This window comes from Clavelina lepadiformis, chromosome 2, assembly GCF_947623445.1.
Source record: "Clavelina lepadiformis chromosome 2, kaClaLepa1.1, whole genome shotgun sequence".
Taxonomy (NCBI): domain Eukaryota; kingdom Metazoa; phylum Chordata; class Ascidiacea; order Aplousobranchia; family Clavelinidae; genus Clavelina; species Clavelina lepadiformis.
This window is the reverse complement of record NC_135241.1, coordinates 21,196,424-21,222,021: the sequence shown is the minus strand read 5'-3', so window position 1 is coordinate 21,222,021 and position 25,598 is coordinate 21,196,424. Positions and strand designations below refer to the sequence as shown.

At 41.5% G+C, this 25,598-nt stretch overlaps 5 protein-coding genes across 8 annotated transcripts; 4 read left to right on the top strand and 1 right to left on the bottom strand.

Moving 5' to 3' along the window:
- Positions 1–694: 694 nt before the first annotated feature.
- On the bottom strand, positions 695–10,074 carry LOC143446353 (uncharacterized). Of its 2 annotated transcripts, none has more exons than XM_076945949.1 (2): positions 9,106–10,074; positions 695–2,182 (listed from the first exon to the last, which is right to left on the bottom strand). In XM_076945949.1, the coding sequence occupies exon 2, from the start codon at positions 2,129–2,131 to the stop codon at positions 1,613–1,615; it is 519 nt and encodes a 172-aa protein (XP_076802064.1). In that variant the 5' UTR covers positions 2,132–2,182; positions 9,106–10,074; the 3' UTR covers positions 695–1,612. The 2 variants fall into 2 exon arrangements, with proteins under 2 accessions (XP_076802064.1, XP_076802065.1); XM_076945950.1 differs by having other exon boundaries at positions 695–2,171.
- Positions 10,075–12,662: 2,588 nt separating this feature from the next.
- LOC143444931 (zinc finger MYM-type protein 1-like) lies at positions 12,663–14,495 on the top strand. The gene has a single exon (XM_076943724.1). It carries the CDS (start codon positions 12,663–12,665, stop codon positions 14,493–14,495), a length of 1,833 nt encoding a protein of 610 aa, XP_076799839.1.
- An 813-nt stretch (positions 14,496–15,308) lies between these two features.
- LOC143444930 (zinc finger MYM-type protein 1-like) lies at positions 15,309–17,141 on the top strand. Its single transcript, XM_076943723.1, has one exon. It carries the CDS (start codon positions 15,309–15,311, stop codon positions 17,139–17,141), a length of 1,833 nt encoding a protein of 610 aa, XP_076799838.1.
- Positions 17,142–19,785: 2,644 nt separating this feature from the next.
- On the top strand, positions 19,786–21,519 carry LOC143446633 (uncharacterized). 3 transcript variants are annotated; one of them, XM_076946368.1, is made up of 4 exons: positions 19,786–19,892; positions 20,509–20,644; positions 20,968–21,071; positions 21,163–21,519. In XM_076946368.1, the coding sequence occupies exons 3-4, from the start codon at positions 20,988–20,990 to the stop codon at positions 21,496–21,498; spliced, it is 420 nt and encodes a 139-aa protein (XP_076802483.1). In that variant the 5' UTR covers positions 19,786–19,892; positions 20,509–20,644; positions 20,968–20,987; the 3' UTR covers positions 21,499–21,519. The 3 variants fall into 3 exon arrangements, with proteins under 3 accessions (XP_076802483.1, XP_076802481.1, XP_076802482.1); XM_076946366.1 differs by lacking the exon at positions 19,786–19,892 and adding an exon at positions 20,139–20,285; XM_076946367.1 differs by lacking the exon at positions 19,786–19,892 and having other exon boundaries at positions 20,299–20,644.
- Positions 21,520–23,881: 2,362 nt separating this feature from the next.
- On the top strand, positions 23,882–25,495 carry LOC143444929 (uncharacterized). Its single transcript, XM_076943721.1, has 4 exons — positions 23,882–24,095; positions 24,195–24,446; positions 24,648–24,911; positions 25,001–25,495. The coding sequence occupies exons 1-4, from the start codon at positions 24,063–24,065 to the stop codon at positions 25,493–25,495; spliced, it is 1,044 nt and encodes a 347-aa protein (XP_076799836.1). The 5' UTR covers positions 23,882–24,062.
- The last annotated feature ends 103 nt before the right edge of the window (positions 25,496–25,598 follow it).

The window sequence follows — 25,598 nt, the reverse complement described above, 5'->3', positions numbered from 1 at the left end:
TTGGAATAAACATAGGAAAGGCTGATGCTGATAAAGGAAGATAATTTAAATAATCATTATTGTTTCAGTTTCTCTCTCCTGACGCTGGTCATCGAAGCATCTCTGCTACAGTAATACGCCTTTTAAATATATTAAAATATTGCTGGAGTATCTTGTTAGCTTTAAAGACATCTATTTCCAGACCAGGGTGACGAACATATCCGCTGTTGCGGGACACTTTGTCACTAACAACTGAGTAAGCGGGCCGCACAACTTTTTAGTAACCTGTAAAATTTTGCATAAAAATTAACATTCAAGCGCAACCATTTCATTCGGCTGATTTTTAGCTGCTCCCGCGGCCGCAAAAAATACATTGGTTGAGTGCGGCAATCTATTGATGACATCCTGCTGCGACTCAATCGTGCTATCAGCTTTTGATATCGCATTGCGCAAAGATTAGAAACAGGTCAAAGAAAGTTCAAGACTGCTGGTCTCACCGGAATGTTTCGCCATGCAAGAGCGATTGATTTCAAACCGATTTGCGGACCGCACAAAGTTCTTTTGCGGGCCTCATGTTCATCACCTCTGTTCTAGACTCTAAGTCTAAAGCATTTTATGTAATGAAGACTAAAAGCCAGTACAGTAAATTAATTCTGCAAATGCACTGCTGGGAAATTCACATACACATCATAAGTTAGGCATTGGAGGTTGGGGTCGTTTTAGGATGTAGAGGTTGATGCCGACAGATGCAGATACAGATGCAGAGTTTATCGGTCTTAGCTTACGTTACGTTATTGACTTAGTTAACCTACTACATTAGTATCTGACTCTATTGTTGCGTGCGGTTAGAATTCTCTAACCTTTCTGATAGCCGAACGTTCGTATTATATTATAACAAATACCGTTTGCCAGAAAAGGCTTTTATTGTAGGTGCTGTACACTTTCTCAATATTACAAATAACCGAGAACACAAGTCATGTGACTGTTTACACGATGTCTACTGATTCAATCACCACAACTACAGTAGTACGGTATTACATATGTCTATAACTTCGCGTCTGTGACTGAGGTTCTGAGGCTCTGAGGGAGTCTCACACAAAAGTTCAAGCTTATAAAACGTGCTGCGATGTGGCGGAAATATATGACAAAAAAGGCATGAACATTTCAAAGCGTGTGAACGTGAAAATCGGTGTGTTTGCAATGCAAATTAAATTTGGTTAAGTTGGAAACAGTTACTTGGAAGCGACCTGGTAACGTACTAAATAAGGAGCTTTCACACGAAGTTATTCGTAGCAAGTTTTCAAATATACCAACGGTAGTTTGCAGTGTTCTGAAAAGGCAAGTTTTAAACTCCATTTACTAGCTGGAAAACTCTTTCATAAGAATGATGTGGCGGGACTGAAAGTTTAAAAACTCCAATTGTTCTGGAAAACACATTTCTACGAAAGACGTAAGGATTTTACAAAAGCGAGCCAAGCCGCCACATTCCTCCCCCGCTACGGAAGGAAAAAGATGACAATTAACATGTAACGTACTGAAGGTGGCAATGGCGAGCAAGCACAAACAAAAAACTGAAGTTATATACAAATGAATGAACTGTAACATATGCTTAAAATAACTGATGGTAATATAGCTACATGTTGGAGGGTATCTCCAAGATTAACCGGGCATGCAAAAATTGTTTGAACTGTTCGTATTCCAGGGTTTTGTCCGTAACCCCGTTGGATATATACTTCATCAAGGGGGCCATGTGGAAAGCAGGTGTGGCTGCTACCATGGTAAGGATTTTGCTCATAAACTCAAAATCAGGAACCAGCTGGAACAGTTCATCCAGCTGCTGGAACCAAAGTAGTAGATCCTCAGCCGAAGTGGTTGGCGGCGCAGGAACCGCAAGGGTCGGCATTGTAACGGTTGTTTTAAACGGCCGAAATAGTCTATGTACTGGTTGTAACACCGTAGCTTGTATATCTGCTAGATCAGCGCTCTGGGGCATGGGGGCAGGAGCGCCTTGCTCCCCAGGTCTGACGATCGGCACATACGGCGCGGGAGATGATTGTTGAACCGGTGAATCGGGTGAGTCGGGAATCATCTCAGTAACTGAAGTGATTTCGTCAATTTGAACGTCAGCGGAGGAATCAGATACCGTCGACATACTGAAGTGGTTTTGGCAGCAATGGTAGTGGCAGCAAAGTCTGTGGAGAAACTAAAGGGGTAGAGGGTAAATTTTTTGCAACTGCACCTCCCCCTATTGAGGTGGGTTGAAACAGCTAAACTCATGCACAGGAATAGTTAGCATGCAATAAGGCGGGAAAAGTGAAAACGATACTAGCACAAGAATAAGCTACTAAGCATGCAACGAAGCAAAACGGTTACAAAATCGAAAGCGGCGACAAGGGAAAACGGCAAAATTGTACATGCAAAGGACATTATCGGTATTGAAGCAAGGTGATACACATAGTGAAACTTAAAGTGTGTGGGTGCTCGCGAAATTATCACGAGAAGATGAAGCGGGCGGTGCGTCATCAGCAGATCCGGACGGAGACGGTTCATCACGAGAACGCCGAGGCAAGGGCAGCGGTTGTGGTAGTTGAGGTCTTGCAACCGGCGCCTGCTGTTGGTGGCGCCAAGCGCGGACACGGGATACAAGGGATCTGGCATACTGCAAATGGTGCGGAGACGATCGGATAAACCCGATGGTATGGAAGAGGGCCCACATCATGGCAAGGAGTTGCAGGATGAATATAAGGGCTGAGAGAAATGGATTCGTAATTTGCGACAGAGCAAGGAGTAACGTTTGTTTCGCGGCGTGTGCGAATGTGTCTGCGACGTAGGATCCGTTGATCATAGTTTCATCAGTAGTAGTAGTAAGGCTTGTCATGACATGTCGCATTTGTTCCTTGAGAAGGTTGGCTTCAGACATAGAGCTGAGCAGCGATTGTAGATCAGTAAACGAGTCAGAGTCAGGTAGCTCGTTGAGAATTTTCTCGTAGTCGGGTGCCTTGTAGTTGACGTGTATAGGCGACAAAGGTAAGTTGAGTTGATGCACCTGCACATGTTCGTGCGATAAAGTATAGTTGTGATACAGGACAGTGTGTCCCAGAACTCGGAAGACAAAACTTCTTGCTGGTCGATACGATTCCAGCAGGTGCACTCCCGGTAGGACAATGTTGTCTGAAATGAGTTGGCCGTATTGACTGTGGCCGTTTTGATCGCGATATTTGATGAGAGGACGTTGGCTGAATGCGTTTCGGTACGCAAGTGACGGTAAGACGGTACCGTTGATAGAGTGACATGCTGCTCTGGACATAAAATCTCCAAGGCTGGAACCCATGGTTTGATGTCCAAGAGTAGTAGTGAGTATCTCAGTAGGGAAGATCTTCCCAATTGCTTTGTAGAGTGTGCCAATTAGCTTCGTGAGTTGGCAATGTAGGAACTTGTTCTCTTCGTTGAAGGTAGTGAGAACTTCTGAAATAAGGTCGTCCTGTTGTGTGTCGAAGGTTGCAAAAAGTCGCTCGAATTGAGAGTATGGCGTTCGAAAAGGGGCACGCCTTAGCCGGTGAGGACGAAAAAGAGCGAGTCTGTCGAGCTCTGTACATTGTTGGTAGCGAAAGATAAAGTTGTTGTTGTCGCAGTGAATATGTTTGCCATAGCAGTTTTTCGCACGAGAGGAGCATTTCCTCCAGTGATGTACCGAGATCCCGAGATCAGGTAAGGAAACTCTATATAAGGACGTAGAGTTGTAATGGAGGAGCATCTTGTGAGTCCCGAGAGGCTTGGTTGGTGGGCAGTTGATATGCGAAGGTACTCGCCATATAAACATACGATTGCCCGTTAAGCAGTATCCACGCCCGATTGAGCACGATGCAAGAGATCCAAGAGACGACGTCATTGTGTCCGTGACGTAATCGTAGTAAATTGTAGTGTGAAACAAGAAGTCGTTTGTTACTGTTCCAGAAGCTGAAGTCGGCCAGACAAACTTATAATGGACTGCATTGCGTGTTGAGTACGCCGCAGGATTAGACAGGATCAGCGGTCCATGTGATGAAACGTTGGTTTTATTCCACGACGAACATTCTGGGTTGTACGGTGGGTGTGCGTCAAAGGTGTTGGCCGATTTGATAACTCCCAAAAAAGAAGTAAGTAGTGCTCCAGGAAGTAATCTGTGAAGTGCAAACTGTTGCAGGAATCTTCTGGAGATGCAGATCTGGAGCAAACACGGTAGCAGAGCAGTTGTGTATGGAGAAGGGTGTCTGCGTTTGACAATGTATGTCGTCATCAAAGGTATATAACCCGAGAGAATGCGAACGCTGACATAACAGAAATTTCTGTGTATCCGGATGAAGATTCGTCTGAGCGGCGGATGTGAACAAAAAGAAACATGTAAGCAGCAGACAAACGAACATGTTGTGTTGTTTAGTCAGAGAACCGTTTCGGTGGAATGATTTTGCGACCAGTCCGAGAAGTCTTTACAACTTCAGGCGGTTTTATAGAAGCAGGAGCAGTGACAGTAGGTGGTGTCGTTTGCTGTTTCGCTGAAGTAGCGGAGACTGACTGAGGAGCAGGGTGTCGAGTCTGCAAAGAAAAATTTTGTTGATGCGAGGAGGATGATGGTGAGGGAGCATCAATATCAATTGTATAGCTAGGTTTGAGACGGTCGAGTGAGACGCGATCCGGTTTGCCATGACGGGATATTACAAAATATTTTTCGTATCTTTCCAATACTGGAAAAGGACCAACATAAGGGCGTTCTAACGCACGTTTGACATGATCGCATCTAACATAAACGCGGTCACAATGTTTCAAATCCGGATGCACGTAGGACTGCATGAATTTTGTATGAGCGGTCGTTGGAGTAAACTGAAGGTCGTTGATGAAGTCTCGGTAGGCACCGAGGTAGCTGGATGTAGGAACTGCAGAGGTAAGCTTGGAATCAGAAAAGAAACCACCTGGGAGCCGTAAGGTGTGTCCAAAAGCTAACTCAGCAGGTGTACATTTCAAATCCTGGAGATAGCGATTACGCAGAGCCAAGACAATAAAACCCAATTTGTGAAACCAACGTTCAGGTTCGTCTGAACACTTGATGGCGCGCTTGATTTCTGCATTTGCGCGTTCTGTAATTCCATTGGAAGTGGGGTGGTAAGCTGTAGTCAGATTATGTTGAATACCAAGCGAGCGCATAATTTCTGCCCAAGCGGAACTTATGAAACATGGTCCACGATCACTTGTGAGGATGATTGGAACACCGACCAAGGAACACCAGTGATTTACAAAGTAAGCAGCAACGGTTTCCGTGGTGGCATCAGGGATTGGTATCGCTTGAACGAAACGCGTATATCGGTCGATACACGTAAGGATGTATTTGTAACCATGGGAGGTTGGTAGTGGTCCAATCAAGTCAATTGCAACATCAGAAAATCGTCCGTAGGGAATTTTAAATTTCCCCGGTGCGGTTTTAGTGTGGCGGAAAATTTTTCCTTCCTGGCAGTTTGGGCATTGTTGAACCCAGGTAGCGATTTGTTTACACATCCCTATCCATATAAATCTTTCCTTGATGAGCTTAATTGTGGCTTTTTTTCCAGGATGCGATAAATTATGTAAGTGCAGGAATACTTGACGTTGGAAGGAGGAAGGAACTAGAACACGCTCTGTGTCAGTGGACACGTCACAAAGGATGGTAAGGTCCTTATTGGGCAGCTTGCAGTCCTGGAGTTTGAGTGATGTTGTTGCGGTGCGTAGTCTTTGAATAGCAGGATCATTGGCTTGAGCTTGTGCTATTTTCTCATACTCTAAAGGAGGCGGAACGTCCGAAAGAGTATTAATGTTGGGTGCCGAAGGTTGAGACCTTGACAAGAGGTCCGCCACAACATTGGCAGAGCCTTTGATGTGCTCAATGGTTGTTGTATATTCTGAAACAAACAACAATTGCCGGAACTGTCTTGGAGAGTAATGTTCGGAGAGCTTACTGAGACTTGAAACCAGAGGGAGATGGTCTGTACGCAAAGTGAATTGTCGGCCTGTCAAGAAGTAGCGGAAATGACGTATTGACTTGTAAGCGGCCAACAGCTCTCGGTCAAAGCAACTGTATTTACGTTGACTAGCGCTCAGCTGTCTTGAAAAGAAGGCCAAAGGAACAAGTTGATTTCCTTGCAATTGCTCTAATGTCGCTCCAATACCGGTCAACGAAGCGTCAACTGTTAGATAAGTTGGAGCATGGAGTTTCGGAAACGCTAAAGTGCTAGCATTTGCAATAGCTTGTTTGCTGCTGGCGAAGGCGCATTCGGCTTCGACATTCCATGTTAAAGGGGCCGCGCGTTTGCTGCGACTGTTCGGAACTAGCTTGTAAAGCGGTTGTAAGGTTGTGGAACAATGCTTCAGAAAGCGAAAATAATAGCAATAAATTCCCAAGTAACGTTTCAGCTGTTTGCAGGTTTGTGGCTGTGGGTAATCAAGAATGGCCTGCACTTTTTCTTGAGTTGGTCGTATACCCTCAGAATTTATGTGATGGCCAAGGTAGTCAAGAGACTCGCGGTTGAATTCACTTTTGTCTAAATTGAGCGTTAAGCCAAATTCCTCAAGTCGTTGAAAAAGCAACTTAAGGTGTTCAAGATGTTCTGATAGGTTACTACTTCCAATGATGATATCATCGAGGTAAGCAAAGATTCCAAGGTGCTGAAGGGGACGTACTACTTCCCCTATTAGTCTGGAAAAGGTCCGTGGGGCGCCCGATAAACCGAATGGGAGTCTTGTGTATTCAAATTGTCCTAGGGGGCAAACAAACGCCGTTTTATGGACATCTTCTGGAGCCACTTTTATTTGATGAAAGGCGTTTTGGAGATCGCATTTAGAGAAGACAGTTTTACCATACAAAACCTCGGAAAAACTATGTAAGAACGGAAGAGGGTAACAGCTGTCGATTGTTTGTTTGTTGACTAATTTATAATCAACGACAAGACGATATTTATTGCCAGAAGAGCCTTTAGGAACGAGCAAGGCCGGACTTCCATAAGGAGAATCACTGTATCGGATAATTTCTCGCTCCAGCAAGCTGTCAATTTCTTTCTTCAAGATCTGCATTGTTTCTGGGCTATATCGACGTGGACGTGCACGTACAGGAGAACCTGTGGTATGGATGTGGTGAACGATGGAATGCTTCACTGGTTTAACAGCTGACATGGGTTTTTGCAAGTCTGGAAATTGATGTAAAAGGTCTGCAACAGGATCTATCTGGCTGAGAATGGATATGCGAACAGGATCACTTTCAACAGGCTCTAACGTATATTGCTGTTGGTTCGGTACATCTATGAGATGCTTGGCTTTAAGATCCAAAACAAAGTTGTATTCAGTGAGGAAATCCAGCCCCAATATGCAAAAAGGTGTGTCCGCAAGCACAAATTCAAAGGGATAAGAAAAACGAGGATGAAGGGAAACATTAAGTTGTGTAGTGCCATACGTAGTAATTGGCGTGCTGTTAGCAGCGAAAAGCGGTGTTTGCGGTTTGCGGTTTGATACGTCAGCTAAACTAGCGGACAAAAGAGAAGTTGCTGCCGCGCTATCTACATAAAAGTGAATACTATTGGCGTGATCATATACAGTTAACAAGGGGCAGCCTCTTTTTATTGTTGATGCGATCGACGGGACTGACGGGGTTAATGTTGCGTCGATCGCCACGCGTTTTTTGTTGGGCGGGATTGGTTCTCCCACATGCTACAACTTGGGTGACAGCGGCGCGCATCCCTACCGAAGCGGGCGTGGTAATAACATAAGCCATTAGAAGCATCAGACGCGCAAGGGTAATTGCTACGTTGGTAGTCTGGTTTCTGAAATGTGGGGGATGAATGTAAAAAATTATATTTGCGTTGGTTTGCAAAAGAAGAACCATTTTGTCGGCGATTATCTCGATTAAACCCGTTGTTGCTGTATGATTTGTGAAACTGTCCATTGTTTGTGCGTGGTGATCGTTGTTGCCATGCTGAGTTAAATGAATTGCGTTGGTTTGGCGTATTTTGATTTGTGAAATTCGTATTTCTTTGCCCGGAACTCTTAGATTCGTTGTTAGCGTTAGATCGTGTATAGCGCGGTGGTTTAGACAATTGAATTTGCTGTATTTGCGGTTGCATTGGGTAGTCAATGTCATCCGTATCAGTGATGGCAAGGGAAAGGTTGTGCGAAGAAGTTTTTGGTTGTTTAAGCAGCAAGATTTCGTGGGCTCTGCTTGCAAGGTTCTGGAGATCGTGATGTTCCACGCTGGCTAACGCAATTGCGACGTCTGGTGGTAACGCTTTAAGGAATTTAGCACGAATTAGTTTGACGACTGGCGGAGTAAGATTCTCTTGACCTACTGCGCTCATTAATTCGCGCATTAAATGTTTCGGGGACTGATCGTGCAGCGTCAGGTCCGCCAACAAAAAATCTAAATGGTCCTCACGTTTATCAAAGTTTCTCAAGATTTCATTGATCAATATGTCGTAGCAGTTCTGTGCTGACGCCGAAGGTAACCGAAGGAGCGCGAGGTCTTTCGCAGGAATTGCCTCTACCGCCAACAAGTAACGATTAGTTTGAGAAGTGATTTGATAAAGAGAAAATTTATGTTCAAGGTGAGAAATCCACGCTTCGGGATTAAATTTCCAAAAGGTAGGAAGTTTAACGTGTGAAAACAAATCGTTTCGTAAAGTATTGTTCTGTGGTTGCGCGTTTGTTGGTAATTGGTTACTAGTACCCAGACCAGACGGACCAGCAATGCCATTATCGGGAGTATTTGCAGATCCCTCCCCGTTTTCGTTCGACATAGTTGTATTATTAATTGACTCGTTGGAACGGTCGGTTGATCGTGTGCTCATGTGGTATTCTGTCTTAGCTTTGCCAGGCACCGAAGTAACTTTTCGTTGTGTCGGCACAGGTTGTGACATTTATCAAAACCGATAGAAAATGTTTTAGGCGGCGCACCGCAAAAATTGTTCACAATTGAACCAAAAAATACTTTACAACAAGAAACTTTTATTTCAAACTGCAGCACAATGCAGCACAATAAGAATAGCTTAAGCTAATTTAATAAGGTACAAGCCGATGAGCATGCATTTACAAGCTATGGTTGCAAGTAGTTGTATAAAAAGTGAAAAATCCACTTACCAGTGAAGAACGGTTGTGCGAATTGCGAGAGTGTGAGAATTGAAACGCGTCGTTTTTGACACAAGATCGTCAGTGATCACTAGAACGTCGGTGGTTTATTAGAACGTCGAAGCGTCGGGTTGTCAGTAGAACGTCGGGTTGTCACCAGAAATGTCGGTGGTCACTAGAACGTCGGGGTCATCAGAAATGTAGAGGTTGGGGTCGTTTTAGGATGTAGAGGTTGATGCCGACAGATGCAGATACAGATGCAGAGTTTATCGGTCTTAGCTTACGTTACGTTATTGACTTAGTTAACCTACTACATTAGTATCTGACTCTATTGTTGCGTGCGGTTAGAATTCTCTAACCTTTCTGATAGCCGAACGTTCGTATTATATTATAACAAATACCGTTTGCCAGAAAAGGCTTTTATTGTAGGTGCTGTACACTTTCTCAATATTACAAATAACCGAGAACACAAGTCATGTGACTGTTTACACGATGTCTACTGATTCAATCACCACAACTACAGTAGTACGGTATTACATATGTCTATAACTTCGCGTCTGTGACTGAGGTTCTGAGGCTCTGAGGGAGTCTCACACAAAAGTTCAAGCTTATAAAACGTGCTGCGATGTGGCGGAAATATATGACAAAAAAGGCATGAACATTTCAAAGCGTGTGAACGTGAAAATCGGTGTGTTTGCAATGCAAATTAAATTTGGTTAAGTTGGAAACAGTTACTTGGAAGCGACCTGGTAACGTACTAAATAAGGAGCTTTCACACGAAGTTATTCGTAGCAAGTTTTCAAATATACCAACGGTAGTTTGCAGTGTTCTGAAAAGGCAAGTTTTAAACTCCATTTACTAGCTGGAAAACTCTTTCATAAGAATGATGTGGCGGGACTGAAAGTTTAAAAACTCCAATTGTTCTGGAAAACACATTTCTACGAAAGACGTAAGGATTTTACAAAAGCGAGCCAAGCCGCCACAAGCTTGACTCAAGTCTCAACTCAACTTGACTTGACTCAAGTAGGAAAAAATGATTTGGTTACAACCCTGCAAACAACATAGTATGTAAGAAAGATTCAAGTTTAATGAATTAATACAACAAAGAAAATATACATTTTTACTTTATTAGATGTCTATAACTTTTTCTGCAGAAATTTACTTGAGAGAATGCACTTCAATCGTATGACATGGTTTACTGTTACTGCGGTTGGCTTGCTTTTGCTTGATTGCTGGCACAACTGGAAAGTACGGCAGTTTTCGACGTGAAATCGTGCGCGCTAAGACACAAGTTTTGGCGTGATGGGGTGCACTGAAGCTTTAGTTCTTTGTTTGTTTATTATAAGTTGGAATTCAAACAACTAATGTTTCTTTGTTTGTTTATCGTAAGTAGCCTAGCCTAGATGCAGACTTGTACGTTGATGAATCTCGTGCGTGCTATTCCAAACTTCTTACTATAGATTACTGGTACTTAAAAAGCCGTTGAACACCTGGACAGAGCACACTTGAGTTAGCGAGTCTGTGCATCCAAGATCTTAGCGAATCCTTTCATGAAATACAGACTGGGATACAGGTGTACCGTGTACACTGCAAAAAATAATGCCTTATTGTTAGTTCAAAAGGCTTATATTTAGTGCAGTTGTTTGATGAACTCGAATTTTGGCTTATTCTTAGTGCATTTAACAATTAAGTCTCATTGTTAGTATATTTCCAAGTTTCCTTCCTTGTTGTTAGTAATTCTCAGCCTAATATGTAGGATTGCTAACTAATGACCTATTATTGAGAAACCTACCGTTATTGCGGCCTTATTACTAGACATTTTGAATTTCTTGGCTAACATTTAGTTGAAAGAAAACTTAGTCAGTTTGCAAGAGCCAACAACGTAATATTGTCTGATTAACACCATGCCGTTATGATTCCTGTTTGGCCGCTGCCCTTTCGCCGCAAAACTTATTGTAGTGTAATCCAAAGTGTGCACCGGCTTCTAATTGTAAGCGAGAAACAATTTATTACAGTACTTAGTGTTACATCACTAAAATGTTACAAGTTAACATAATTTTCTGTTGAAATCGTCATTCTTCCAATATACAAAAATGATTTTATATGAACCTATAGGACAGGTATATTTTGTCTGAATCGCAGCCGCTGTATAGCGCATACTTGTGCTTACATTAATTAATTCTGCAGCAAACTCGTTTTTAATTGAATTGGATCTATAACATTAATTTTTTCACTTTCAAATCAAATCAATACGTAACAAATCAATTGTTACGTACACACTTAAATTCCATATCTATATCAATGCATAAAAATCAATTTTAGACGCTAAAAAGCACTCTTGTCCACACAAGTAACAGCAAAGTGGCTCATAATGCAACAGGTTATTAAACGAAAGTAATTTTATGACACTAGATTCCTGAATTGCAAATGAACAGTAACCACAGTTAAACCCAAGTGTTTTATATCTCATAGCATCAAATAAGATCTTGCCTTGAATACTCAATATATTAATCACACGCCAAAAAATTGGCAGCTCCACTTCAACTCCACAACAAATAAAGCAACCGGGCTTAAACGTTTGACCATTTATACACACCCAAGAATATGTGGTAATTTCAGCATGGTTATTGGGCAACTCTAGACGTAGTTTCAAATCGCTGGAAGCTTCCTTTGCAACACCATACGTAATCTGGTCATTAAACATAGACCCATCTTGCAGCTCCAAAGATAAAGCCTTTTGAAAACGTGTAGCCATGTATTCAGTGCAGGATTAAGGTGGATGCTATTGATGCTGCAGCATTAGGCCCATTCCTGAAATAGGCCCAGACGAAAACAGACGTGAATTTTCCGGACGCTGAACAGTTTTCCTTTGCTTAATTAACCCACAAATAATTCTTATTATGAAATTTGTAGTCCGACTTTCGCACGCCTAGGCAGTGCAGGATTAAGGTGGATGCTATTGATGCTGCAGCATTAGGCCCATTCCTGAAATAGGCCCAGACGAAAACAGACGTGAATTTTCCGGACGCTGAACAGTTTTCCTTTGCTTAATTAACCCACAAATAATTCTTATTATGAAATTTGTAGTCCGACTTTCGCACGCCTAGGCACAGTGTTACGCCTAGGCACGTAAGATAAAGCAAGATTTTGGCATAGACTACTTATTTAAGATGAAAAATTATAACACTTTTCGAGCTGTTTCAGGGCCCTTCATTACTTCAGCCGCAGATAAGATGCACGGCTTTATTAACTCTTCCCCAATCGTGTATGCTTTTTTTGGTTTTAACTATTCGTAGAGAAACTAGATAGGATTCATGAAGAAAGGATTTTTCGGTAGTCGTCATCTTTTCATTTGCTTTTTTTAATCGTTCATATCAGAGAATATTCGTCCAAAATATTCAAGTGGCTTGCCTTCAAGATTGTTGTGCTTTGAATGAAAGTGACGAACAACTTTAGAAGGTTTCATAACGTCATTTGGCAGAATTTGGGAGCACACCAAACATTAGGGCCGTGACGATTGTTCACTACCCGGAACTATTGTAAAACCAAGCGATGGTCATCGCAAGGCTATGTTGTCTTTTGCGAGCCGACAGAGGGAGGCCGGTCGTGTTGACTACCTAGCCGCTAAACAGGTCGAGGAAGAGCGGTGTTACTGGCGCCAGATTGTAAAGCGGCTCATCGACGTTCTGATATTCCTAGCTAAGCGTGGCCTTGCTATAAGGGGCGCGGATGAGATCATAGGTTCCCCTCATAATGGTAACTACCTTGGCATCATTGAGTTGTTGGCGGAGTACGATACTCTGCTGGCTAGCCATATTAGAAAATATGCGAACTGCGGGAAAGGTCACATTTCTTATTTGTCATCCACAATTTGCGAGGAGCTGGTGCAGCTCATGGGACAAAAGGTGCAGGACACCATCCTGAAAGAAGCCAAGAAGGCGAAGTATTTCTCTGTCTCGATTGACTCTACACCTGACGTATCACACCTCGACCAGCTAACGATTGTTATTCGATATGTTCTGCCGTTGGGTCCAGTTGAACGGTTCCTGACATTCTTGCCTATGATGAGACACACCGCTACGCACATGGCTAGCATACTTCTGAACTTTCTGAAGGAAAATGGCTTGGATGTTACTAACTGCAGAGGCCAGTCGTATGACAATGCGTCAAACATGTCAGGACGGTACAACGGTGTCCAGGCAATTGTGAAGCGAGAATGTAAATATGCTGCTTTTATTCCATGCTGCAACCACAGTTTAAACCTGGTAGGAGACCAGGCTGTTAATAGCTGCGCTGGCTGTACCAGGTTTTTTCATTTTGTCAATGGACTATACGTTTTCCTGTCTGAATCGACATATCGCTGGCAGAAACTGAAGAATCGCTGCACATTAACGCTCAAAGGTTTGTCTGGAACCCGATGGTGTGAACGTGCAGATGCTGTCAAAGCGCTAGTAGAAGGGTGGAAGAGCATTCAAGAAGTCCTGGATGAGCTTGCGGCAGATAAGGAGCAGAAGGCCGATACGAGAAACCAGGCCGACGGATTTTCGCGCAGGATGGACGAACTTGAGACAGCAGTTATGGCGACTGCCTGGAACGATATCCTATGCCGTCTCAACAGTACGAGCATTAGCCTCCAAGACCCTACAGTCAGTCTGAATACGGCAACTAGTTTATTGGCATCACTGGTCGACACGATTCAATTTGCACGGGACAGATTTGACGTGTATGAGCAGATGGCGATCGAAAAGGTTCCTCACGGCGAATACAAGGCTGAAGAACGTCGAGGCCGTAAGCGAAAGCGAATGCCTGATGAAGGAGCTGCAAACGAAGAAAACCTCACCCCTAGGGAAACATTCAAAACCCATATATATCTGGTCATGATCGACAGACTGTTAGCTGAACTGGAAAAGCGAATGAAGGCGTATGAGGATATATCTACAACATTCGGATTTCTTTCGGAGCTAACGTCATTGAGCATAAAGCAGATCGAGAATAAAGCTCAAAATCTCGTTTCCTCGTATCCAGATGACTTGGAAGACACGCTGGTGGCTGAGCTCATACAGTTTGCTGCATTTATGCGCACCCAGAAATCGGTGAGTGTGAACGAGTCAGCAGAGCTTACCATGTACAAGCTTTTGTCGTCGTTGAACCTTTCTCAAACATTTCCAAACGTCGAGATTGCTTTGCGCATCTATCTGTGCTTGATGGTGTCTAATGCCTCCGGCGAGCGGAGCTTCTCAAAACTGGGAATAGTCAAAGGAGAGCTGCGGTCCTCGATGAGGGAGGAAAGGCTAAACATGCTGGCGCTTATGAGCATTGAACATGAGGTGCTGAGCAGCCTTGACTGCACTGACATGATCGAAGATTTCGCGCTTGCTAAGGCTCGAAAAACAGTAGTATAAGTAAGCAGCACTAGCGCAGCATTGACAATATGCCAACGTTAAGTTGATCTGGATTAGCCTTTTCTTCATTAACTCCGCTTTTCAGGCAATATTGGTATTGAATTGTGTTGGTGTTACATAGCCTGATGTTACTCTCGAGTTTTTACGATAACACGTCGTTATTATTGTTCATGTTCATTAAAATTTGGCTGACTGCGTCGAAAGCAATAAAGGCTCTTTGGTCGGTCTGATTACGCGTGTACGGTGGAGTCAGAGTGTCGAATGCATATGTACCAATGCCTAGAAAAAATAGGCCTGTTTTTGCGCTGCAGCATCAGGCCCAGTTTCGTCTTAATCCGGCCCTGCGCCTAGGCACAGTGTTACGCCTAGGCACGTAAGATAAAGCAAGATTTTGGCATAGACTACTTATTTAAGATGAAAAATTATAACACTTTTCGAGCTGTTTCAGGGCCCTTCATTACTTCAGCCGCAGATAAGATGCACGGCTTTATTAACTCTTCCCCAATCGTGTATGCTTTTTTTGGTTTTAACTATTCGTAGAGAAACTAGATAGGATTCATGAAGAAAGGATTTTTCGGTAGTCGTCATCTTTTCATTTGCTTTTTTTAATCGTTCATATCAGAGAATATTCGTCCAAAATATTCAAGTGGCTTGCCTTCAAGATTGTTGTGCTTTGAATGAAAGTGACGAACAACTTTAGAAGGTTTCATAACGTCATTTGGCAGAATTTGGGAGCACACCAAACATTAGGGCCGTGACGATTGTTCACTACCCGGAACTATTGTAAAACCAAGCGATGGTCATCGCAAGGCTATGTTGTCTTTTGCGAGCCGACAGAGGGAGGCCGGTCGTGTTGACTACCTAGCCGCTAAACAGGTCGAGGAAGAGCGGTGTTACTGGCGCCAGATTGTAAAGCGGCTCATCGACGTTCTGATATTCCTAGCTAAGCGTGGCCTTGCTATAAGGGGCGCGGATGAGATCATAGGTTCCCCTCATAATGGTAACTACCTTGGCATCATTGAGTTGTTGGCGGAGTACGATACTCTGCTGGCTAGCCATATTAGAAAATATGCGAACTGCGGGAAAGGTCACATTTCTTATTTGTCATCCACAATTTGCGAGGAGCTGGTGCAGCTCATGGGACAAAAGGTGCAGGACACCATCCTGAAAGAAGCCAAGAAGGCGAAGTATTTCTCTGTCTCGATTGACTCTACACCTGACGTATCACACCTCGACCAGCTAACGATTGTTATTCGATATGTTCTGCCGTTGGGTCCAGTTGAACGGTTCCTGACATTCTTGCCTATGATGAGACACACCGCTACGCACATGGCTAGCATACTTCTGAACTTTCTGAAGGAAAATGGCTTGGATGTTACTAACTGCAGAGGCCAGTCGTATGACAATGCGTCAAACATGTCAGGACGGTACAACGGTGTCCAGGCAATTGTGAAGCGAGAATGTAAATATGCTGCTTTTATTCCATGCTGCAACCACAGTTTAAACCTGGTAGGAGACCAGGCTGTTAATAGCTGCGCTGGCTGTACCAGGTTTTTTCATTTTGTCAATGGACTATACGTTTTCCTGTCTGAATCGACATATCGCTGGCAGAAACTGAAGAATCGCTGCACATTAACGCTCAAAGGTTTGTCTGGAACCCGATGGTGTGAACGTGCAGATGCTGTCAAAGCGCTAGTAGAAGGGTGGAAGAGCATTCAAGAAGTCCTGGATGAGCTTGCGGCAGATAAGGAGCAGAAGGCCGATACGAGAAACCAGGCCGACGGATTTTCGCGCAGGATGGACGAACTTGAGACAGCAGTTATGGCGACTGCCTGGAACGATATCCTATGCCGTCTCAACAGTACGAGCATTAGCCTCCAAGACCCTACAGTCAGTCTGAATACGGCAACTAGTTTATTGGCATCACTGGTCGACACGATTCAATTTGCACGGGACAGATTTGACGTGTATGAGCAGATGGCGATCGAAAAGGTTCCTCACGGCGAATACAAGGCTGAAGAACGTCGAGGCCGTAAGCGAAAGCGAATGCCTGATGAAGGAGCTGCAAACGAAGAAAACCTCACCCCTAGGGAAACATTCAAAACCCATATATATCTGGTCATGATCGACAGACTGTTAGCTGAACTGGAAAAGCGAATGAAGGCGTATGAGGATATATCTACAACATTCGGATTTCTTTCGGAGCTAACGTCATTGAGCATAAAGCAGATCGAGAATAAAGCTCAAAATCTCGTTTCCTCGTATCCAGATGACTTGGAAGACACGCTGGTGGCTGAGCTCATACAGTTTGCTGCATTTATGCGCACCCAGAAATCGGTGAGTGTGAACGAGTCAGCAGAGCTTACCATGTACAAGCTTTTGTCGTCGTTGAACCTTTCTCAAACATTTCCAAACGTCGAGATTGCTTTGCGCATCTATCTGTGCTTGATGGTGTCTAATGCCTCCGGCGAGCGGAGCTTCTCAAAACTGGGAATAGTCAAAGGAGAGCTGCGGTCCTCGATGAGGGAGGAAAGGCTAAACATGCTGGCGCTTATGAGCATTGAACATGAGGTGCTGAGCAGCCTTGACTGCACTGACATGATCGAAGATTTCGCGCTTGCTAAGGCTCGAAAAACAGTAGTATAAGTAAGCAGCACTAGCGCAGCATTGACAATATGCCAACGTTAAGTTGATCTGGATTAGCCTTTTCTTCATTAACTCCGCTTTTCAGGCAATATTGGTATTGAATTGTGTTGGTGTTACATAGCCTGATGTTACTCTCGAGTTTTTACGATAACACGTCGTTATTATTGTTCATGTTCATTAAAATTTGGCTGACTGCGTCGAAAGCAATAAAGGCTCTTTGGTCGGTCTGATTACGCGTGTACGGTGGAGTCAGAGTGTCGAATGCATATGTACCAATGCCTAGAAAAAATAGGCCTGTTTTTGCGCTGCAGCATCAGGCCCAGTTTCGTCTTAATCCGGCCCTGCATGTATTTACATATGTTTTTAAAATTAGCAATCTTGGTTAATTGTTTTAAAAAAGAATGTTTTCCTTCATATCTCATGCACCAAAAATGCATACTTGGTCCAAGCCTGGATATGTCCGATGGTAAATGAAGAAGATAGTGTTGCTTTGGTATTATGTTTACCCCAGGGAAGCTTTGCCTAAATAAATCTAAGTGATAAGCAATTTTCCAACGCAGAAGAGCTATTTGAGATTGAGATACACATGGTGAAAAAACTGTAGACATGATTTCAAGTAATGTCACAAAACACCCCCAATGCACAGATGTCATATCCACCCACTCATAAACAAAAAAAGGAAGAAGGCGGCCGAGAAGCCACATCTGAGAAGCAGATTGTCTCAAACTTCCATCTTTCTCGAGATGACTACTATCCAGATTGCTTGGTTTCTTGCGTCTGTCCATGTATGAGTATGGAAACTTCTCAAGTTTTTCATTGAACTGTTCGATGGTGAAATATTTTTTGATATTAACGTAATAATTCAGAAGATGTTTCATGACATAAGGTAAGCAACCCTCAAGAATTACGTGCATCGGATCTTGTGGAACGCAATGGAACGGATTGAAATACGGCACCTTAAACAAAGATGACAATCTATTTACTCCAAATTCAGTGGAGGATTTTCTGCAGATATTTTTGCAGTGAATATTTACGTGAGTTTGCAAGGACCGTAACTTAAAATTGCTTTCAAAAAACATCCGCTGCATGTCATCAAAATTGCACAAACAATGCCGACATTTCTGTTTTGCAAACCCTACACCTTCTTTAAAACCTGTAATTTGGTGCGCTGCGAGGGTGTCGCTGATAACTGCAAGCAACGATCCTTTCACATTTATGACTCCACCTTTTTTTAATTGAACTTCAAAACCCTTGTCAGATAAAATTTCCAATTCTTCATAAAATGTTGATAAAACTTTGTCTATTCCGAACTTCACCACGTCTGATGTATGAGCTATTGCTAACAAAAAGATATTGGCCAACCGTGAGCGATAAATAGGATTTATATTTCCAAATGAAACATAAAAAACTGATATTTTATGTTTTCGGGATTTGCTACCAAGTGGATTGCACAATTCCAGATCGTCAAAGTAAAGTAACAGCTGCAAAGCTGTGGGCGAAGAAGTAAACAAAGGGTGATTTTGAAGAACTTGGCCATCACAGAAATCTCTTAAATATTGATCCCGGTTATCTCGTGTCATTGACGTTTTCATGCCGTCATAGTTTTTCACCATTTTACAGAACGATATATTGTTAATTAAAAGTCTGATTGTGTTCCGTAAAGAAATGTATTGAATGGATCTTGGATGACGTTCAAGGCTTCGGTTATCACGACATCCTTGGGTTTTGGTAGTAAATCCAACAATTACTTCCTGAGGCTGACAAAAATCTATATTTTGTTCAAAAACCTGCCTTCTGCTATATGCATTTCCCAGTCTATCAAAACGATGCTGAAAGGGATAAATTTTGGCGGACAAATTGTGAAGAAGTGACGAATCAGATACTAGAGTTTTTATCCTTGTCCACATTTCCTCTTCATGCCTTTTCATCATTTGTACAATATCATCCACCGCTACCTGCGAAAAAGTAAAAGATGTAAAGCTTGCAGAAAGGATACTATAATTACGATAGTGGATTTTAAATAACTGTGACGTGATTACACTCTAAAAAAACTTGAGTCAGTTTTTCCACTCGTTTGAAAGAGAGAACGGATTCTGACTCTTTCAAGAGTCGATTCTACTTTTTCTGCCTTCTCTCGTATTTTTTTGCTTGTGTGACTCTTTATTTGAGTGGTGTCGTCACGGATGGCTTGCAGCGTATTACGCAATGGAAATTTTTACCAAATTGTTACATCTAGGACCTAGGTTGTCTGTCTGTTGCACGTGGCCTGGTATGGTATGGTATACCGTTGGGCCTGTGCAAGTTAACGTGTGGTGAACGAATAGGCGAACCGCAAATAGGTTTAACCTCTGGGCATAATGATTTCAGTAGACTGAGCTAGGTCATTTAACTTTGAAGATAAATTAAAACTAACAGCAAGCGTTGATGAAAACCTAGCTTATATAGCTATTTGAAAAATAGGTAGCCCTATTTGTGTGTAGCCTAAAAATGAAGTATAGGCCTACCAACCAGACAGGAAACTACCGTAACTTTTCACCAGAAATCGTGCTGCAAAGGCCTCAAGCTAAACAGAGTTTTTTGTTGTTTTGGAAGCTAGGCCCATAAAGTTTTAAAAGAAAATCTTTATCTGTACTTTATTGCTAGATGGAGTTTGACGGTTTTGACATACAATTTTCAGTTGTGCAACTAGGCTATGTGAGTATTTAACGAAAAATTTAAACATATCTGAAGAAACTGAACATTTGCTGCAAGGTAGGCAAATTTGTATTAAGTCTATTTTGGTCTGTTTATAGGTTTTAACTACTTATAGTCTTACAGGCTCATTGCTTGCAATATAAAATGTTGTATCTTTTTGTACTAAATTTGGTAGTAATGTGGAAAAAGTGACTAGCTGACGTTAGCAGATTTTACTTTGGCTGCCACTATTTCACCAGAAAAAATTAATAGTTCAAAGTTAATTATCGCAGCTTCTTGTTAACATAGCGTTAATGTTTCGCTGCAGGTTGCCGAGTTTTGAAAAAGCCATATTGGTGAATAGCTAGCCGGTTACGCAATTAGTGTTTTCCTACTTAGTAAATGGCAGCCTGTGCAGTAGAGACGTATTTTACCGGCCGCCGTTTACCGAAGTTAAAAAAGACGAACATGGTTAACTGGAATTTCGCTATTCAGTAAATTGAAATATACGCTAATTTTCAACTTAAAACAACGCACTAATTTGTCCGTAAATTAACCTAAAACTAATCCCTTCTCACCCAAAGTCTTACTTTTCATGATTAAATTACTAAGCTAGGCCGCCAATTGAAATGAAACGCTATTTTTCAATTCAAAATTACAATTTAATGATCATTAATTTTTCAATTTTTCACAGCATCATTTTAGCTCCTGCATTTGTTGGATTTATATTATAGCTATTTGATATGTTTTCCTGTTCTTTTGACTGTAACTGGAAAAGCAATGATCTCAACAACGTCTGAAGAATATAACATCAAGCAACATAACTGAGAGTAAGCAAGCAACTTTCTACTTTGGCGTAAGGTTAACGTGCTAGGATTTTGAAACTGACTCTCAACAAAAAGATGACAGTTCTGGAGTCATGGCTTTCTATACGTCATGTACTGTTGTTGCAAATTGCTTACATCTGGTTTTTTGGTTACATTATATTCCATATGGTCAATTAATTATATATTGATTAATTCACGAAGCTATACAACCTTGATAATTTTATTGTGCTCATGTTCTTCTGCACTAAACACGATTTCCTTTTCTGATTGTTGTGTAAGTAAGTCGTTTGCTTTTTCACTGGCTTCAGTTTTTATTTTCTATGCAGACAAACTTCACACAATTCACATGCTGGAAAAGTTGCTTCCGCCATTAAACTTCCGCAGAAAGGGTTGTCAGTCACAATCGCATGCTATTTTTCAATTTGCTGGGGTAAGTGATAGTGGCGGTTTGTGTTCGCATGACAACGTGTAATTTTTAACACCTTGCTGTATTGAAATAATTTTTGAACTTTAAATTTTAGGCCGGCACGGACCCAACAAACTTTGCCGTCCACAAAGATTCTGGACTGACTCGACCATTTCTTTTAGCCGTGGGCAACAGCACCCAACCTGATCAATATTACATTGTTGCCGATTTTTCTGTCATTTATGTTGGAAATGACGTGGTGCGTGCTTTGTACCGCTTGTTCTCTTCGTTTTGGGTATGTAATATCTCCTACTACCCCAGACTTGCACCATTCTACAATCTTCTTGAAGTGCTGGTTATAAACAAAACCCCAGTGTGCTCAGTTAAAACTGTTCTTGCTGCCATCAATGGTGTGCAAAACACTGCATGTATTGGTGATACTGTAGATTGAGTTTTCAAAGTGCATTTTTAAGTGAAGTGAAATTAAAATTCGCTGAAGTCATGTGAGTAATAAATTCCACTGCATAAAATTTGGAAGCTGGCTGCTATTCTACCTTTTATATAGAGTGAACGTCAGTGAAGTTTTGTTACTTTGAAAAGAGTCAGATGTCGTTCACTCTTTCAAAGAGAGGGTGGATCTTTGAGTCACCAAAGAGTCAGTTGTGTGTCACTTGTTATAAGAGTGACCGTCACTCTTATCACGAGTGAGCAAGTGTTACTTTCAAAAGAGTCAGATACGTCGACTCTTTCAAAGTAAGGGAGGATCTTTGAGTCACCAAAGAGTCAGTTTTTTTTTAGAGTGTACCATTAGTAAATGTCTCGGACATAGGCTACTACTGCAATCTCCAATAGGCTATTAACCACTTTTTATATGAAAATTTTGGTTGGAGTTAATGTTAACTTAAATAACAGAAACTTAACGTCGACAGCAATTTGCTTTCAATCATCATTCAGTGAAGAAAGCAGCCTAATTACCCAATGGCAATCCACAATCCACTGCGTTCCAACTTATCGCATTAAGTTACAACAAAGCCACATAATATGTGAAAGTACTGTACTTAGCATTGAAATTTCAACCACTAAAATAACCCTGACAAAATTGCCAAAAACATACATCTAGGAACGAACTTGAAGTTAAATTTGCTTTTATATATACAGTATATGCATTTATATACAGTATATATATGTATATATATATATACATACATATATGGTAGGTTTGGTATAAATTATTTTCCTTACCTGCGTTAAATTGTGTCGCGATTGCAAATGGAATACTTGAAGCTCACTTTCAGTCTGTAATGTTTCCAAGTCGTCACTTTCCTTGGTGGCTTCAGGTACATGCTGCTGCACTAACTCTTCTTCTAAAGAGTTGTGGTCATTAGGTTCGCAGTTGTTTGTGCTCTGGAATAACAAGGGATCTGTTTCTGACAAAATGGGTTCCTCAGCAGCAGAACTTTGACTTTTGTGATTGCGCCATCGGTGTTTCACATAACCAGCATAACTGTGAAACTCTTTAGGACAACCGTCAATTTGGCAAATAATCCGGAAACAGCTATCAGTGATGTCTTTATGTGCTCTTCTTATGTGTCGCATGTATAGGGTGCTACTTTCAAAAGCGAATTCGCAAGAACCTTTGCCGCGACAAACATGGCACAAGAACATATTTTACTATAATTCTTTCTACACTTTACTACAGTGTGGTCTAAGGTCCAATACCTTTCAGTTTAGCAACGCTAGCACGGTTCATTTTCTTTTCTTTTTTACCAAAGCTCATTTCAGTTATTGCCGGAAAAAGAGAACCGAGACTTATGCATTCAAACGTCATAATGGCTAAGAAAAAAGATTGTGGTATTATTTGTCATGTCCGCACTTGTCTCTGTCTTTTTATCTTCGCCACTGTACAAGTCGGGTGATGGGTTATCTTGCAGAAGAAGCGGCCAAGTATGGCTTATCTGAAAATATTGTGGATGCTTTGAAAGGTATGCTGCAATTGAAACCCTCCTGTATGCTATTATGAACAAAATGAGAAAGTATAGATATGAAACATAGGCTGTTCTTGAATGAAATGTTACGTATATCCAAACCACTTTGATTTAGCTTTTGTTGGTTGTTTCGATTTATAATAATTGTATAATTTATAGCCTAATAATTGCGTAAAATAACTCCTATTGCATTGATGCCCTTTAACGCCAGCTTTATGAAATGTCATTTTCGCTCTAAAACGCTGGTTTCCTTATATTGTTGCGTGACAATGTCTTGGCATCAGATCAACATGTGGCACTACCAGTAAGGCATCTTCGGCTATTTCTAAGGATTTTTAAGCATAGCATACTGCCAACTGTGCAAATTCCACAATTTACTTTTAAAACGAGCTACTATGTATTATAACAGTTCTACGATGTAAACTTTCACGCGGTTAGGTTACGATACAAGAAAGCATCTGGACTTATTTTCAATGCGCGTTACATCAATGGCGGTGCCCAACTCCAATGCAATGACGTGCATTTTTATTTTAAACCTTTTTCCCGCGTTTGGTATAAAATGTTAGGTTTTACAAGTTATCTAACCTTTGCTTAGTTTCGAAAGGAAACAGAGCTATACTTTGACCTCCCGTGGTGTTAATTTTAGAACATAATGTAGTGTCTTAAGTGCTTTGGAATAGGCTTGCGGCTTATTATTTACGTTTCTTTGCCATAACCCAACGCCAAAAATTCCTATAGGAATATATAATTATAATTACAAATTTTTGGTAATAATTTATTTTTTGATTAAATAAAACTTTAAAACTTTTCCGAATTTCGCCAAGTTTCAATTTTTAGCGAACTATATCTAATTTGAAAGGGTTATTTCGATGTATTTAGCCTATGATGTTAGTTTCCTGTATGTCAGGTGTTTTTAACAAATGGCGACTATTTTTTAGAGAGTGGATTACAAGTTGCTGACTTGCCACTCACACATGCTATCGTTAAAGAAGAGTTTGTCACATTATCTTTTGGAGAAAGAACACGATTAATGAATTTCCTTGCTGAAATGTTATTTCATTCGGTGCGTATAATATTTTTAATTAATGTTTTACGATGCAGTGACATAGTTTTTTGTATAAATACAGCTGGTTAATAACGGTTAACTGTTTGTTTTATCCAGACCGAAACTCAAGATCTTGACAGCATACCATGTGCAATTTCTGAAGGTATGCCTACCCTTCTTGAAGATGACACCGATGAACCGTCCACATCCTTTTCGTTCGCGTCAGCAAACGATAGTGATATAAGCTTGAATGTATCCACCAATAGCGAAGACGTGTCTTCCAACCAATCCATCTCTCATGCACCGACTGGCTCCCATGCGTTTAACAAGGTGTCTTCAAGCTGCTGTTCCATTCCACCCTATCAATTGGTACCTTATCCAGGAGGGCTAGGAAGTGAATTTCCGTTCTCAGGCGTGGAAAAAGAATTTCTTAACACTGTAACCAAAAATAACCTCCAGGCCTCTCAGTTTATATACCTTGTGAAACGTATTGAAGAAATAATATCTGTTACTTTGGGCCGCAAAACAGAGAGGGCTGAGCGAAAATTAATATCAAAAAACATTGTAAAGGAGTATCCGGTTTTGGGATGCGGTGGAGAGAAGCCGTGGGTAGCTCTTGATTTAGCCGTCCGCAAAAGAGCGGACAATCAAAAAGCGATGATGAATCGGGTACTGCAAGTACAACTTGGCAAGAGCAGAAAGAGAAAGAGAGCTGCCGATGATTGGGAATCCAATCGTGAGCATCGACTGATGGAAATTCGTCATCTGGCGAAGAGAAATGACGTTGATGTTATCTTTCAAAAATACTCGCAATATTGCGTTCATCCGATTGAGGTAAATTGGCATAAGATGTGTTACACGTGGCAGTAAGGTGTTGAAGAATTTTATATCTTACTCATTGATTGCTTTATTTTACTCTGCAGTGTATCAAGGAATACGCTGCTTTAGTTAGTCAGGGCTACGAAGAGTTCCGTTCCAACTGTTCCTTTCGATGGTCCAGCTTTCTATCATCTCTTGGCGTCTCGTTTGTAGAAGAAGGCTTAGAAAAGGGGAGCTATGTCGTTTTTCAAAGGCTGGCAGAGAAAGTCTGTTCTGCAGGCTCAAAGTATGTCATTGTGTTTGACAGTAATGGATGTTTACTAGACATAAAAGATAAATCTCGTCAACAACCATTTATAATGTGTATGGGTGTTCCAGAATTTCCTGGTAACTGTTGTTTAATGATCAATAATCAATCGTACATTCCAATCGGTAAAGTTTCATGCTTTGAATGTATTTTGATGTTGTTTTCTGTGTACTTTGTATTTGATTATGAGTATCCAACACAAGCTTCATCTTTGTATCGTTTGCTTGAGTTTCACGTTTTTGGCATTGGAAAACGGCCAACTCAGAAAGTGTATCAAAATCTTTTTGATTGATGTTTGTTTAAAAGTTGTTTCTGGCCATTGCATATTCTCATTTTGAAAACGTACTGCAAAATAAAACTGGCTTATTATTAAAAAGTGTATTTACCTAAGCGCT